The sequence below is a fragment of the Macrobrachium rosenbergii genome, chromosome 53, assembly GCF_040412425.1.
Source record: "Macrobrachium rosenbergii isolate ZJJX-2024 chromosome 53, ASM4041242v1, whole genome shotgun sequence".
Lineage (NCBI taxonomy): Eukaryota > Metazoa > Arthropoda > Malacostraca > Decapoda > Palaemonidae > Macrobrachium > Macrobrachium rosenbergii.
Window position 1 is genome coordinate 17,218,420 of NC_089793.1, and position 18,102 is coordinate 17,236,521.

General features: G+C 35.7%; 1 protein-coding gene across 13 annotated transcripts in view; it reads right to left on the reverse strand.

The window, feature by feature from the left end:
• The window catches only part of LOC136834324 (adenomatous polyposis coli protein-like), a 631,708-nt gene that overhangs the window by 58,214 nt on the left and 555,392 nt on the right, over positions 1–18,102 (reverse strand). For 10 of the 13 annotated variants that reach the window (XM_067096814.1, XM_067096811.1, XM_067096812.1 and 7 more), the window contains 16 exons: positions 14,017–14,313; positions 13,007–13,315; positions 12,657–12,734; positions 12,164–12,304; positions 11,525–11,646; positions 10,945–11,220; positions 10,452–10,581; positions 8,659–8,841; positions 7,857–8,005; positions 6,403–7,704; positions 4,251–4,500; positions 3,061–3,299; positions 2,759–2,928; positions 2,423–2,546; positions 1,447–1,568; positions 269–414 (listed from right to left, as the gene is read on the reverse strand). In XM_067096814.1, coding sequence (XP_066952915.1) covers positions 269–414; positions 1,447–1,568; positions 2,423–2,546; positions 2,759–2,928; positions 3,061–3,299; positions 4,251–4,500; positions 6,403–7,704; positions 7,857–8,005; positions 8,659–8,841; positions 10,452–10,581; positions 10,945–11,220; positions 11,525–11,646; positions 12,164–12,304; positions 12,657–12,734; positions 13,007–13,315; positions 14,017–14,313 — 4,038 coding nt within the window. The remainder of the gene's footprint in view (positions 1–268; positions 415–1,446; positions 1,569–2,422; positions 2,547–2,758; positions 2,929–3,060; positions 3,300–4,250; positions 4,501–6,402; positions 7,705–7,856; positions 8,006–8,658; positions 8,842–10,451; positions 10,582–10,944; positions 11,221–11,524; positions 11,647–12,163; positions 12,305–12,656; positions 12,735–13,006; positions 13,316–14,016; positions 14,314–18,102) is intronic. The other 3 variants (XM_067096818.1, XM_067096819.1, XM_067096808.1) reach the window with 1 other exon arrangement.

Here is an 18,102-nt window from a genome sequence, read left to right on the forward strand (position 1 = left end):
TTACACAACAATTAAATGTGTTGAATTTAAATATGCTGAAAAAATTTATTCCACTTACTTCACAAAAACTTTCAGTGTATCACTACATCTTATGTTACATATATGGTAGAAAAATAAAGACTAAACAGTGAGCTCAGGAGCAGGAAAAGTTATACTGTTATAGCATACAATCATAAGGAATAACACAAGTTACATTAAAATATATCTGACTAAGACTTGACTTCAAATAACTAATGATGCAATACAGTACTCAAGTGCTAATACTAACCCTAGGAATGCCATCTCCAACAATGGGCAAGTCATCATCAATCGTGAGAGAAGACAATGATGTTGCACGTGAGTATTCAATTGGTGTTCCCTCTTCCACCCAAGCTCTAGGAGCCTCACTGAACACACCTGTACTTGCCCTTGCACCTGGAATAAAATTCAAAATATCATTACCTACCTCAGATGAATTTAATTTACAACTTAATTCACAAATTTACAATCTGACCAGTTTATCTGCACTAGTTACTAATACTGTACTAAGTAATTGCATATGATCTCTGTATAATAAAATGCAACATTTATCCATATAATTCTTAAACTCTGTCATCTTGTCCTGGGTATCTTAGAGATGACTTTGTGGTCTCATTAAACTACAGTTACTGTAATTCATAATGATAATGGTGACCCATCTAAAAATGAATACTACTGTATTCAGTAAATTATTTACCAGTTTTGCGAAACCAAGCTGACTAATTGGTTTACAAAAGCTGAAAACACTTTTATCAATAGATATATGGATTTCACATCCATCATGATGGCTTGTGGACCTATAATAATAAATATTGGTACTTATCTCAGTTTGGGGTATTTAGTCTACTGTACTGTCATTTACCTGGATATTCAGCCATTTGTCACAAATGGACACTGTCATGGAAGGGTAACTGAATGCACCTATTATCTATTAACTTGTGGCAGTTCAAAACAGTACCCAGTTTTACTATCTTCTTACTACAAGAAGTAGAAAAATTGCCAGGACTATGTGGCGGTGACGGTGAATGCTCATAAAGGTCTTAACCATAACCATAACCTGAGTCTGCATGCATTCATACAGCTGTGACAGCTCCCATCTTCTTGCTAACTTTGTACAATTGTGCCCCATGTCTAATGTGTCTACATGTCATACTTTTATTAAATTTTTTTAGATACTTTTCATCTTTTCTTCATACTTTCTGTAAATTGTTGCATTTCAACAAAGCGTTAATCTTACTCATTGTTTTTGTGCTTTCATTTTCAAGACTTATCAAATTTTGTTTTTCTCACATATATTTAATGTTCCAATGAAACACTACCATTTGAACTACTATCCATTTGCCCACTGCTCTGCTTACAATCACTACATTAGAGTTCATTAAACTATGCAGTGAAAACCTATACAATTCATTTTCTTTTTGCACTTACTTGGTGCTGGAGGCTGCTTGAAAGGCTGCGAGGGAGGTCGAGATCGCTTGGGACTAGGAGGAAGTGTGTGTGTAGGAGAGTCTGGAAGGTCACTTGGTGATATGGCACCGCTTGTAAATCGGCTGAAAAATATAATCATAAGATACTGTAATATTTAGGAGACGTTTAAAAAATTAATAATTGAATATGATCTCCACAGTAGTTTTTTCATGTCGGCAATAATCAACACAGAAAAGCTAAATTAATAAATTAATACAGCATAAAAAAAGAAAGGGTTTTAAGTATGTAATTAAATAATTTAAACTAAAAATAAAAACAAAATTATATCAGTAAAGTTGAGTGGCACCTCACACATATTAAAAACTCATCCTAAAAGCCTCAAACTGACATAAGTTAATTGTTCCTGTATCCATGATACTTTTTAACACAAAAAATATGTAGCTTTATGAAATAATACCACAAAATGAAAAATTCATATACATGCTCTTGTAATTTGATATTTGAATCAGTAGCTTGGTTAAACTACTTGATAACATTAATATAAGTCCTTGGAAGATCTAACCTTTGTCTGCTAGTTTCTGCCAAATATTTAACTTTGTAATAAACATTTCTTCTCATGTCCTATTTTCTTCTTAATTTTTCTTTGAGATATCCTTTCTTATCTTTACTTCCCTTTTCTAGTGTTTATTTTCTTCTAGTTTATAAACTTTATCTTTAATTATTTTGCATTATTTTTGTGAAAGATTATTGCCTCAATAGCATTTTATGCATATGGTAACAGTATACATACAATGCGTTCAACATACTGATTACATTTACCATCTGTTAAGGATAAAAAGTGTCCCTGATTAATCAAAGCTACAATATCGTAATTTTACCTGTACTCGTATTTATTCTGTACACCATACACTACATGGATTCTATCTCTGAACATATGATATTTAAAGTATACTTTACTAACAATGAAGAATATTACCTAAAATCAGAAACAACAGAACTACGATCATCTTGAATGGACTGCACTTCAAAACTGCTCAAAGATGATACTGATGTAGCTCGAGAAAACATCAAAGGGGTTTCCTCATAGTGTACACTTTTGCCTGAGGGATACAGAGAAATCATCAAATGAAAATGTAAAAATAACCCACAGTAAAATGTTAAAAACATAATGCTTATTAAATATTAAGAATCCACAAAAACTCTTCTAAGCCATTTGTAAGTACTGTATATAGAACATCACTCTAACTTCATAATTGATGCATTAACAACTACTGAATAATTATTTTTGCAGTTTTAAAGCAGGAAGCAATACCTTCAGGTCTATCTAGCTGCTGCAGAGATGGTGTGTGACTTCCATCTTGCTGCTGTTCTCCTCCTTCGCTCTGCAATCTGTCTGTTTGTCGTGCTTTTTCACTTTCTATCTTTGCTACTACTTGATCTTTCGACTCTCCATCTTCTGACAACTCTCCCATTATGCCATCCCTATGTAAAACATTGCTTTATCATCATCTCATTTAGCTTTAAATTAATGTGCAATAGGTTATGTTCCATGAAGATAATACAAAAACTAATTGCAATATATGTATATCTTTGGTAAATTTACTCTAAACTTACCTGTCATTGTTAGCATTTATTTCTCCACTTGTTAATGATGAAACCGAGGAAAATCGGGATAGACAGACAGGGGTCCCTTCCACACAATATGTGATAGGTTTATCAGGTGTCATCATACCAGAACTTAAGCCACTCTTGATTGGAATACCAGTTGGTAAAGGCTCCAAGGTGTCTCTAACATCATCATCATTCTCTCCATTCTCAATGTTCTCAACTTTCATATCCTGCTCTTTCTTCTCCTGAAACAAGGTTGGCATAATGAAACAAATACACTAAATTACTTCAAAGTCTAGCAAACTGTAATTCAGCAGTCAATAACCACCATGGAAAAAATAGTTTAACATCCAGTCAATATCATGAATACAATATCAAAGACTGGAGTTTGAGGTGTCTGACTATGCAAGAAATATAAAATTAAAAATGAAAAATGACTGACAAAGTTTCGACCATCACTGCTTTCCATAAATGCGTTACAAAGCGCAGTGAGTTTAGGAATTAAATGTAGATTGTTTTGTCATACAGACAACACAGTCTTTTCAGAATTAAATGTGCACTCTAGCACTTCCTACAGAATAACTAGTAATTAATTACACATCACAGAAAGCTGGCTTTCATAACTTCTGGTTGGTTACGCACATTTTGAAAAGTAAAAGAATTATTAGTACGAATGCTAATTATATATAATTCTACTGCATTTCCAAAGTCTCCATCTTAATGACTTGATGAAAATGTTATGAAATAATGGTAAGTTGAATTAAAAGTCCTATTTAGATGACCTCTAAGCATCTTTCGATGGTTAGGTGATCCTTAAGGATTAGCTGAAATTCCCAAGGTATATAATGGTTTGAATATTTCAATTCCACTAAATTAGGTGCAGCAGTTAATACATTATCTAAGGGTGGTTTGGTTAGATATTTATGAAGAATCTCTGGCTTGTAAGACAAAATTCTGTCAATATAAATGCATATTAATAAGAATTAGCTAATATACACAGGTAACTAAGTTTGTTATAACACAATGATGTAAAACTTTAGAGACAAGAGTTTTATTCACAAATAAATCCATACCTAACACCAATGATAAGCACTACAATTACAAATACTGCCCTATGAGTCAACTGTTCTGACTCAGTGGGCTGGTAAAACTACCAAAAAATAATGAGTTGATATATGACAACAAGCTGATCTTACATCTTTCTTAGCAGGTGTTGAGGCCTCCTCTTTCTTGACTTCTTCTTTGATGGCACTTTCTCGAAGATCAGTCATAGATGTTGCAGTGGAGAAATTGTAAGGTGTTTCATAAGGTGTACCTTCTGTGCAGTATGTCTTGACAGAGTCATCATGAACTGAAGATTCAAAGAACTGGGAGGAGGGATCCTGAGCTGGCTTGGGAGGGCGCCGGTACAAGGCTGCTTCATCGCTATCACGTTCCTCAGAATACCTGTTGAGATGGGTATTCAGTTCCATTAAGTACTCCAAAGAGCATTATTTTTTATACTCCTTTCACCAAGAATAATGAAATTAAGTGCAGAATAATATATCAGTATGATAAAAAGGATAAAAATGAAAATTTAGCACAGCATATCAGTATTTTCCACAACATTGCACATTATCTCACAAGAAGAAATTACACTACAATAGTATAATATTGTACACTGTAAATTCATCCTTGTATGGTAGCTGTGAAAACTTCAATTTTAAAAAACATTAACGTTTTACATCTAATAAATGACAATTTGCATTAAAATTAATCCAGGCAAAGTTCTTAGCAGTGACTATTATACAAAGCATTCATTCACTATTATTCAGCTCAGTGTTGATTGCAGTGTGGGGTGCAGTGTGACCTAACAACAAAATGAATGACTACTTTTTCTGCCTACTGTAAAGCTCTTATCATTTCTTCTGAAACTGCCACTAATCTATATTAGAAGTTAGCTAGCTGCAACACCAAAACACACAAACAGGTATGGATAACTACATATTTGGAGAAAAATTACAAAAACCTGTTGTTTATTTCTCCTAAGGGCTGCCAGTAAATATTCCTATACAACTAAGTACAGTATTGTACTCCTTTCAATTGTCAAAAGAAAAAGAACTTACTCTCTGCACTCATTCTCAGAAATTATAAATACCTCATAATATATTAATCCATACCATCTCAGACATTACAAATCTTATTACTGTACAAGAATTAATGGGTCTGACTTTCTAGAAATATTAGCAAACAAATTCATGAAGACAACTTGGTACTCAGTCCATCCATGTTTATCCTCTTGATATCTAAAGGCCTAGCTTATTTGTAGTGTACGGTCAAATACTCTCAGTCACATACACACAAGAAAAGATAACAATCAATGATTAATACTGAGTGCTACACACTCAAAACTGGCACTAACTACTTTAGCCGAGCACTGCAGCAGTATCCTTAGTGAGGCATGTTAGAGAGATATTAATAATTACACCTAAACAAAATTTTTACAGTATACAGTATAAATCATCTCTGTTCAAGAGAAAAAATACAACTGGGGAATCGCTGCAGACACGCTAAGCACTGCTTCTAAGCTTGATAAAAAAAGGATTCTATACTCAATAGTATAGTGTTCATTCATTGTCAGTACTGTAGTTTAATGAATACAAATTCAATACAATGCAGTACAGTATTACATACAGTGCCCTAGTACTCAATGGCAGATGCTGCATAACCTAAAGAAAAATATTTCTTGAATACCTACACAGTTATACTAGAATGAAAATTTCAATTCACTTTCCCTAAAAAAACTCAAGACCCAATTAAAACATAATTCCAAAGTTAGTACAGTTTTTGCAAGGGTTGAACATCACTATATTTCCGGTTACTGTACTACCCTTCACAGGGAACACATGTTATGCAAGAAAAGCATTCAAATTTATCCACAAATTTTGCAATACGAATAATATGAACAAGTTTTAGAAATCAGACTATGCACACTAGCAAAAGGCCCTGTGCTTGTTATGAAGCATTAATCTAAGCAAAATTTCCAATATCACAGTAGTTACAAACCACTGAAGATCATGCAATAAGCTTAACAATATCGCAAGATTGGATGTGCCTTGTACCGGTCCCTCGTACCGCTACTGGTTGGCTTCTGGTAATTCCACAAGTACTAGAGCATGATCTAGTACCCAACTGCTCCAGACCAATTGGTATAGCATTGGTGAAGAAATGGCAATAGGTTGTTCTTAGCATGCAAGAGAAACATTCCATAGGAAAATTTAAGTTGTGTAGTGTATCTATTAATGATGATTAATTCTATCACAGTAAATTAATTTCATCTAAGGAGAAAAAAGGGAAAGATTTCCTTACCTAAGACTAAAATTTGTAGGTTGATCAAGGTCAGTGTAGGTTTCTGGATCACGCTCAGGCTCAGCACGAGTCTCAATTTTCCTTGCATCTCTTCTCTCGTGCACAAAGTTGTCAATCTGAGGCACTGGTCTCTCCGTGCTCTGTGTCATGTTAGCCATTGATTCATTAGAAAGGTTATCTAATGTATTTGAAGAGCTATATTTATGGCTAAAACTGACTGGTTCTTCTTGAACATCACTTTCTATGTCTACCTCAGCCAAATTGCGACTGTAATTCACATATTTACTATAGATATTATAATGAACTTCATTATGCGGTTGCTGCTGTCCATTAGAAAAATTTCTACTTACAGAAGAAGTCCTCTCCTCTTCACCAGAGTTGGAAGTCCGTCTACGAGATACAGAAGGGCTGTAGGGGGGTTGTGGACCCTGGCTATGGAATGTTCCAGTTCGAGAATTGTTGGTGCCATTACTCATACTGTTTTCTGTAAATGGTACAGATTCACTTGCTTGCCGACTATACTCCTTTAAATTTCTCATGCGAGATGCAAAAATTTCATCTACGCTCCCATTAAACTCATTGGAGTCCAAATGTCTCTGTAATTCATCATGACTCATGTGAGCAATGTCTGGAACACAATGTGAAGGAGGGGCCATTGATCTCAGAGACAAATCTAGGGGTCTGCCACTTTCTCCAATACTGTCCCGACCATTCTGATGGCGCATTAGCAATTGTCTCATCCGATCGTGTGAATTATCTGAGTGTGTTGATGATATGGAATCACGACTCTCTGACCTTAGAACATTATTATACTGTGCTCCCAAAGAATGGAACATGGGTCGAGCACCAGGATAATACTGTGAGCTATCACCAGGCTGCCCATAAAAATGGGGATCATTACCCTGAGGATGAGTTGGGGATGACCTTGGGGAAGTTTCTATATTATCACAAGTTTCAGATAATGATGGGTCTAATTCTTGTTCCAAAGCTTTTTGTTTTCGGGCCTGAAGAGAGGGTAATCCCATTCCTTGCCTTGGATCTGTCAAAGACATGCCTTCCGGTCGTGCTTGCAGTAAGTTTTTGAGTGCTGCACTGGATCCCATTGAAATCATTTTGTGTTTGGAGTTTATCAGTGATCGTAACATTGGTACAGCTCCCAATTCCCATAATTCCCTTTGGTCTTGACTGCATCTGGCCGAGAGGTTCCACAAAGTACCACAAGCATTACTGACAACTGTTAAACTTGGAGACCTAAGCTGACCTAGTAATGTACTTAATGTGCTGTGATCCCGAAGCACCTGCCTGTTTAAAAAAAAAAAAAATATTAAATGAGTAAAGATTATAAAAATATCATGCCACATCATAAATATTACTACGCAACAAAAATAAAAAGAAATTCAATTTAACATTTATTAATAAAGACATTCCTAAACTTCATATCATAGGAATCTTACCTGAGATCCTCTCTGACAGCAATGTGACTAGATATATTCCTGAGTATTCCACCGCCATTTTCAACAATAGCGAGGGTTTTGGACTGTGACTTGTAAGTTAAAGTACTGCAAATGAATGCCAAGGCCCCATCCACAGCACATATTTCAGCCTGAAAATCAAAATTATCTCCCTGTTACACATGTTAATGTATTTAAAAACATAATTGACCCTACCTGTCAAGAATACAATTTTGAAAGTCATATTTTTACAATATGGTAAAATTTACTTAAAGTTACATAGAAAAAAAAAATGAAAATAGGGGTTCACACCTGAATTATATAGCAGTAACTATTGTGAAATGAAAATGAGCAAACTGCCAGATTCGTCTGTAAAATGCATGCTTTGGTACAGTGCAACAAATATGCAGTACTTCAATAATACAACAGTTCTTTACAGTACTTGTTCCAAGTAATCCAACCTGGTTAAGTTTACACAATTAGAAACATCATGCTAAAATACAATGGGTAATGCTTTGATAGAAAAACTGTTGATGATTACCCTTTCAAGAATGAATTGCAATTTCGGTAACATCAAGGGTTAATTACATGCTACCACGATGACAGAGCTAGCATCAAATTTAAAAGACACTGCATGAAAAAATTTGGATGTTTACAGAGAAAGAAACTTGGGTGTGGGTGCTTTGCACAAATCTACTTGCTGAATAGTAAAAGGGTACATTAAATACACAGTGCTTATTGCCAAGGGGAATTTTAACAGCCAATTATGCAATTCACGCAATGAATCACATGTAAAAGAGCTCACCTTATTAATGCTACAATGTGCTGAGAGATTCCATACTGCTGAGAGTATCACTTTCAGAGTTGACTCTTTGCGAGCTGATAGGGCAGCCTGCATCAAAATGGCAACAGCGCCAACATCACGTAAGCTTGCTTTGCTTCCTCCGTCAGCTCTCCAAGAGAGGTTACGAAGTACACTTGCGGTTACCTTTGCAAGAAACACATTATCATGTATTAAGATAGAAGTATTTTGCAAAAATTAACTGCATATATACCCTCAACTGTAGTTTCAAGTGTGACCTCAATTTTGAGAATACAGTCACAACTGTATAGTCATACAATACAATACCCTGGTAAAGGAAGAATACTCAGTATTCTGACAAAGAAGAGATACTTTTGGAATAAAACCCAACATGAATTTACTTACTTAACAAGCCACACAGTTATATGGCAAACAGTCAGTCTTGGCTATATCATTGTTCAATAAAAAATTTTTTGCTTATAAGATATATTCAATTAGATTAAATGTTAAAAATTAAACATCCTTCAATTAAAATTCACCTTAACTACAGTATTTTTACAATCAAAGTTTTTTTAAAAAACTACAAACTACGCAGCAGTATTCTTTCTGTTACAAGAGACTGAATTGTTACACACAACATTGTTTACATAGTTTGTGCGAGGGCACTACGTATGTGATCCTGAGCTTGGCATCTGTGTGCATCCAGCGATCAACACATGCCAAGAGTTGAGCATACTTTAGGCGTGTTTTAAATGTAATGTTTGATTGCATTCAACAGTTGTGAATACAGTGTTTTGAATTTATCTCCCAAGTGAAGAGTAGGTGTGTGGTGAGGCTTCCATGTCTAAACAAATTTGCAAGATCTAGGCTCTAGAGGTCAAGATGGACAGAATATATCACCGTAACAAAGAACAAAGTACCAGTAACATCACCAAAGATGATGATGATGATGAAAGCAGTCTGCACTATGAGAAGGGACAGGGGGCTACCACAAACTTTGCTTGTGCTAGACATGGATTATGATGCATTTCTAAAATGTTTCAAATAGTTTCTTTTGCAAATTTATGGGACCTGAAATTCTAAGTTAATTTAGAAAGCATTACATCAATTTTGCCCCAAGGTACTAGGCTGCATAGGGTCATGGGTTGGTTGCAATCTCTTAGAAAGGTATGCTACCTTCCCCCAAATCTACATCTACATAAATTTTCTTGTAAATTTATGTTTTATGTGATACTATACGTGATTTACAAAATATTGATTAGTATCTGCCTCAAAATATGTAAGTACAGGGGCATAGGGCGGGTGGAATGCAATCACTTGGAATTCATCTGTATTTTTCCATAAAAAAAAGTTAAGTTTCTTCTATCCAATTTTAACTTTTACAACTACTGTAGTCATGCTGAAATGAATCTCAGGGGCACAGGGTTGGTAAAATGCAATCACTTGGCATTTATCTGTATTTTTCCCTAAAAAAAGTTAAGCTTATTCTATCCAATTTTACTTTTTACAACTACTGTAGTCATGCTGGAATGCATCTCAATCATACAGCCAGGTCTGACTATACAACTTGCAGTGTTTTCGACTACTGCAGTGGAGATATCAATATATACTCTTTAGTTACATTTCATCTGTGTTTTTATTCTTGAGAAACAAATTTCATTCAAAAACCTTTTGATATAAAAAATATTTTTTACATCTCCCAGTCATGTTGAAGAGAGTACTGTACTCTGAATAGAATGCATATTCACCTTCAACAATATTCCATGAAGCTAGGAAACCTGATGCAGTACACATACCTGTCTTAAATCTTCACTTGGGGAATGAAGCTGGGAAACCAATGCTCTCATAAATGACCGGAATGAACAGAGGAGGGCCTTATTAGTACCATCCCCAAAGGTGAGATTTGTGAGAGCCATACCAGCATACCTATCAATGACAATAATACATACTCTAATTAGTCATTTATCATTAATAATATAAAAATAGTACAGGTAGTGCCAGTACATGTATTAATACTGAAATTTAAGATCCACAATACTGTAATGTTTTTGTTTAATAATAATAATAATAATTCAATCAAGTGACTGAAATCTTTTAGCTACATTCAACTCAAAGTGAAAATGTTTACTGAACTACAATATAATCTACACACTGCACAGTTCAATACTTCCTTCCGTATTATTACAACATAAAAAGTACACATACTTTCAACAGTATCATGATAGTAAAAAATATGATGCTTTCCTTTATCACAGTAGGACTCCAAAGTGTAACTGAGTAAACACAAACCTTCTCAGAGTAATGCAGTACTGGTCTGAGGTCGTGGAGCCGTGCCCATCATGATCACGTCTTATGAGCTCAGCAATGGCGTGTAGTCCTCCTAAGGAACACATGGCATGGCGATGATCTTCATCAAAGGAGAGCTTCATCAAGGCGGCCATGGCCGGACAGGGATGTCGGTCCATGTCGTCCTCCAATAAAGGACCTCTGCCAGCACTGGTCCTTTCTAATCTCTCATACAAGTAATCTGAGTAATCACGAATTTGTTCCAACAGCCTAAGAACTCTGAAATATTATAATACGATGAAAGTTTAAGAAAGTATACAGTAATTCCTTTCCCCTATTCAAATCTTAATTTATGCATAAATGCTACAACAAATAAAAATCACTACTCTATATGATATGCCAATAGCTTGTAAACTGCGTAATTGAAAAAATCGAAGGAAATTTAAGGAATTATGGAATATTCCACTGTTTTTTGGTATAAATATATATGAAACACTGTAAGGGAAAAAAATAAATACATAGTAAATTTTGGAAAATGCTACAATGATCATTCTACTACATGAGGTTATACTTTTCTTCCTACCTAGCTTCTCTTCTTCCTCGTTTGTCGTCCGGATGGGAATGAACAATGTTGTGAAGAGCCTGTGCTGCTCTCAGGCGAGTTTCCCTGGTAGGAGCTATATCACCATCTCCACCATGAAGTAACTGGGAAAATTCATCATAAAATATAATCAAGCTGTCCACAATCCATAAATTTTAACTACACAACAGTACCTACAGGCAATTACAAAATAATGCAACTACAGGTAATTACTCCCTTACAAATTTATTAGTATTAGTAAATATCAACCAGTTACTTTACCTATATCATAAAGACACAGTTTAAATTAAAAGTCATACAATGATAACGCTTGTCTATTAAACGAAACTCTTTGTAGCATTCTGTACTCTTAACAGATACTACAGGTAATTACCCATATTCTGCTTTCTATTATTTTTAAATTGGTTATGCCAAAATTCATGTAATGTTAATGAATACCACTTATTATTATAAAATATAAATAAATGTTTAAAATTCAGAAGATTCTAAAAATGGTTTATTACTGTTAGAGAAAAACTATACCTAGAAAAGACAGTAAATAAACGAATAACTCCTCTCCATTACATGCATCGTCAACTCGCTCTACCTTTCACACTGGAAAAAATGTTTTGAGGTATGTACCTGGATGAGAAGTGGTAAACAACCAGATTGCCTCATGGCTACGCAGGAATCAGGAGATGATGACATAGCCAATAACGTACGACTCATGTCATCACGATCACTTGATGAAAACATTGAGAGAAGGCCATAAACCATTTCCACCTGTGAAGCAAAGCATCATTAGAAAAAGTAAGAAAGGATTTTGTAAGAAAGTTAATATCAGATGTTTTTCTCATCTATCAAAAATCCAAAATACACATTTACAAACATACATTTCAATTGAACCATGTGTTGGTATGAGTAACACTGGTAATTAAGCAATGTTACAAATAATTAGTGGAAGTTTAGAAGATAATGAACTAAGATTTGAATATTTAGGGCTTAAACTATACACTCTAACAAACTCTTAAAACTAATGAAATGACTGGGGTATAATTTAAAAACATAAATTATATAGACAAACTCCATCATACAGAGATATGATGTTGGATAAAATGTGAATCCTTCAACTTACCTTATTTGTTAAAAGTTGCTGTGTACTCTGAGCTCGTCTGTTGGTTACACTCGAAGTTGCCATGATTCCTGGGACCTCCTGTGTCGTGATAACAAACAATAATTATAAACCTAACTGTTATTTCACACAATAAGCAAAATAAAGCAATGTGCACTATCAACCACAACCAGTTAACTTTAAAGAGTATAGTTCCACTAATGTAGTTATTTCTGAAGGATATGATAATAATAATAATAATAATAATAATAATAATAATAATAATAATAATAATAATAATAGTAATAATAATAATAATTCTGGCAATAATTTGAGAGCTTGTAAAGAAACAAAATCACATGTGAAAGGCATACCTGATTGCCATTTTTGTAGTGCATGCCCATAGTTGCAGGACTGGAGTGCCACAGGGCCTTCTCAAAGGGCCAGGTCCCACGCAACACAGCTTCAATGGCCGGGGGCATCTTTCCTGGTGCTATATGATGCTGCAAGAGAGTATCTGGTGGCGAGTCTAAGTTGCTAGAATCCTGCGCTGAGAGGGGAGGCCTGCTCCGGGTCTGGCCAGGTCCTCCGTCACTTGAATGCAGGGTGAGAGTATCTGACTGGAGGGAGTCCATTTCTCGGATCTCACTGACGTCCTCTGTTGTTGCATCATCATCCCGGACCTTCAGAAGGAAGATAATAAGGATACAGTATTATAATAATAATAATAATAATAATAATAATAATAATAGTAATGAATTACAATCTTTGATAATTAAAATATAATTTTAAACAATAAAACCAATAAATATGAACAGCTTGATCACATTTCAATTTGAACCTCGGTTTTACTTGGAGGTTTTTGTTGCAGAGAAATATAGCAAAACAAATTTCAAACGTCGATCAGACCCAAACAAGAGAAAAGAGAGTAAGAGCAGTTTAAGTTTTCCACTCCACAGAATGACAATAATAATTGCTGTTGAAGTTTATTTTTGTTAATTTGTTCCTAAATTGTTCTAGAAATCGTCAGTGATACAGCATTTCAAAATCAGTTATGGTGTGGTTAAATACAAAGCACACTGTCTTGTGTTGGTAAAAATTTTTTAAACAATGTTCTTATGTCTCACTGAACAATACACAAGTTGTAATGTCTGAAGGGATCAGTTAATCATATTAATTACTTTATTCACTTAAGGAGCTAGTAACAAACATCTCTCGCTGGCACAACTGAGAATTAAATCAGCGAAATACAGCAATGAAACTAAGAGAAATATTTAAATACTTTAAGAGAGAGGATATGCAGAAAAAAAGCAAACACATTTAATCCCTTCTTATCCTCAAGGGAAAGAGAACGCAAACCTCCTATTATCTACGCCCTTCCTACCTGATTGGCGTTTACAGCATCCATTATGTCAGTGGGGCGCGGCATAGGTGAGCTTGTCCCAAGATCTTCCTCGTCGTCTTCTTGGTCTTCCTGTTGCTGCTGCTGCTGGAGGTTATGGTTGTTTTGGTTGCGTAAGGTGTCTTGTTGAAGCCTCTGGATTGTCTTCTCGATAGTGTTTATGGTGTGCAGGCGATGCTCTCTCCTCCTTACCATCATATTGGGCGTCCCAAGACGCTGGCCCAACGCTTCCTGAAGGCGACACACCTCGCCCTCCACTCGCCAACGTTCACAACCATCCTGAGGGAAAAGATGGATACATTTTAACTGTTCACTATATAAAACACAGACGCATTGAACCATTCTCTCTCTCTCACACACACACACACACACACACACACACACACACATATATATATATATATATATATATATATATATATATATATATATATATATATATATTACATATTTAACAGCCGATTTTCTGTATTAAGCGCTTTTTGTAACAGGAAGTAATTTTCTAACCATATATATAATTTTATCTGTGTAAAAAGTAGCACAGCAAAAATTACAGATCTTAAATATGGAACGACATTACCTGCAATCAGAAATATTTATCTACACACAGGAAGGGAGAAAGTTGAACAAGAAAATCATTTAAAATATCAGTTTATAATTACTCATAGTTAGTCATCACACTGCCTTATCATCAAATATGATAAGCGAATATATCTACAAAACTTAAACTTATGAGTATATCTACAACATGAACACGCGCGGTATGTTCCAAAACTATTCACTGGAGGGTAAAGTACAAAATCTCCAGAAAACTTCGTAGGATAAGGCACATAAATCTGTCTTACTTCCAAAAGAAACTCTGCACGATATATGTATGCACATAGCCGAGTAATTCCGGCGAGAGGAAGATGCCGGACCACGAAAATATGTATGATTTTATGTGCACATGTACTGTAAGAAGATATGAACGCGCATACACGTGTGCGTGTGTCCCCTGTCATGACTGACAATCATAATTACACACCCCTGCAGGTGGGTGACATTTACTCGCAAGAGATCACTGGCCAAGAAGTACTATTATTATTTTTTGACTCCGGCTTTGTCTTACAAAGGAATAGCCAGTACTATTTTTTTTTTTCGCTTACCAACAGGTATTCACTAAAGTATATTACTATCGTGGTTAATAATGCTTGGATGAATGGCATATAAACACTGGATGCTACATTAAGAAGCATTCGTGTAAAGTGAGTAAACCAATACTTTTCCTTTTTTTAATTTTTTTGCTGCATATGGGGTGGATAAGATGATGCTTCTGGCACCAAACACAGTCGCAGACCATGAGATTTCTGACGTCACCACTCACATCAACAACCTACCGTACATACATACATACATACATACATACACACACACACACACACACTTCCGATAAAAACTGCAGTTCTAGATAGCGTTCCTTCCCTTCTCTTACAACAAAGGAAAGGTTATTGACACGTATAAATGAAAATGAAAAGTAACACCGAAAAATAATTCAGATTACCAGAACTTCTTGGACATTATTAACATGTACACATACACACACATAGCAGGTATTCTGCAGATGAGTGTGTCTGTGTGAGTGAGTGCGCCCGAGCGTTTGCAAATCATCTTTGCAGCACTTTTAACAATCTTTGCCTTTGTAAAATAAAACCCTAGAAGAAAGGACCACTGTCAAACGAGGACAGACACAAAGGTTGTCCTACGGTCACTCCTTGCATGTCGGTTTCAGACAACGACAAGGCCATTCACTGTACGCTGCCACCAGAGAAAATTACTACGGTGTCTATTCAAGGCTATGAAATAATAATAATCTTTCAACCACATACAGTTAGAATGTTACTTTGTGCAATCAATTAAGAAACTTAGTTAACCGTTGTACATTTGAGGATCCCATTAAATATAAGTGACATGATGAAACGCATATTGATCACCTGCCAAAGAAGATGGAGAGAGTATTAGCCTTTCGACCTGGTTTCCCATATCATTAAATAAAAAAGAAGCTTTAGTTACATTCTCAACATCGCACACACACACAGATACAGGCAAACAATTTCCAAGAAACGACCTTCTCTTGACACGAATCTGACAACGCTAGATTTTCACAACAGAACTCGAAACAAGGAGTATTAGGTTGGTTCACCTCCGTAGGGGCCAACCCCTTCCCTCACCGATACACCTGAATCTTTCTGGGACCTCCCTCTTCGGTACCACACAGGAGGAGACCCTCCATCCATAGGTACCGAGCAAGAGGCAGACACCCGTCCCCTGGAACTGAAGTTCATTCACTCCGTCATGTAATCTGAACAATACTTTACCCTCTGCCTTTGTAGTTTTGTGATAGGGGCCATTGAATGTGATATAATAACTCACTCAATTAGCAAGAGATTTCATCCATTAGGTTGCTGAGGCAGAGCTATTTTTTTTCTTTTAATAGTAATCGCATCATTATACAAAGAAATAACCTTCATTAGTTGAACTCGTGTTCAAAACATATTCAACTCTCAGCCTGTATGAAACTCGGTCATCACAGGCCTTACGATTTTTTCTTGAATATGTAGTATGAAGTACTCAGTAAAATAAAAAGCGTAACGCTTTCATTTCTATCAAAGATTTACTGTCAGAATTACGAAACTCGTATAAAAAATTTATTTCTTTGAAAACTTTCTGCAAAAAGAAACGCACGCTGTTGCAAGCGCCAAGTACAATCTCGTCCTCTTCCGTCAAAACAGCTCACCTATCAACATCAGTCAAATAATAAGCTCTTATCTCCTCCTCTCTCTAAACTCACAAACCACATTTTTTTCTATCTGCTTTTAAGGAGGAAAACCACCGAGGGCTGAATGTTCTGGTCCTAGAGGGAAAATTAACGAAAAAAAGTTCCCTGGTTTGCCCTCTCTCTCTCCCTTCTCACATACACACACACACACACACACACACACCTGCTCAACGTTTAAGACCATTTCTATATTTCTAACTTTTTACTATCGCACGTTGCTTTTCTTAGTCAACCTCTATCTCTCTCTCACTCCCACATGTTTGTGTTTACGTCTGTTCCTATAGCTTCGCCTTTTTACGGCTCCATTTCACCAAAGTACTTCTCGAATGTTTATAAACCTTGAGAAGTTACGTTCTCCCTTTAAAAATACCAGGTATTCTTTGCTAGAGAAAAGACACTATGTTCTTTCTTCCCTACTGATGCATACACAAAGGCGGTTTCTTGAATTTCATTAAACATCTTTTTAATGATAGTCTAACGTTTGCACTTCACTATTTTCGATATTTTTCAGATGCGGATGCCAATGTTACAGGCATCCCAATCCCCTATGCAAGCCCGAAGAACAAATATACAAATTGATACCATAAAACGTAGAGTAAAAAATGAAAATACGAAACTTCCTCCCATATTCCACAGGACGAAGTACAGTGAATCTGCCCTAATGCTAAAACACTTGAATCTTTCCCTGAAAGTTTTCCCTTAGCGTCACGTGCTCTCTATGACGTCATGAGGACTTTAGCCCGTACGTCACACACCTACGCATACATCCTCTTGCCAGGGACAGAAGTCCTCGTCGCATCTTTTGCACTACCTGACGGCTAAGTTTAAAAGTTCGTTATCTCCAGATGCAGACATTACGATGGCATCCGGGTGAGGAAGGAGATGGGACATCGGTTGGTAACAGGATTTACCAAGAGCACCGAAAATTTACTTTAATAACGTAAAAGTAAACGATGATTCTAGGAATAACTGTGCACTAGGATTTCGAATTACTTCGCTTGATTGTATATTACTGTTTTGTAATTAATTATATATATGTGAATGTTCAACTGCCATTGCATACGCATACACACATGTATTCTGTTCGGGTTCCAAAAGCTGAATGGGACTGCAATGACAAGAGCTCTATCCGGCACATAGTATACAGAAAATAAATGAATCATATCACTGTTTATCATTTCAGACCAGTAAAGGCACACGTAACAACTTTTCGTTTTTTGAACTCACAACTGACATCACTTTCAAGTAACCTA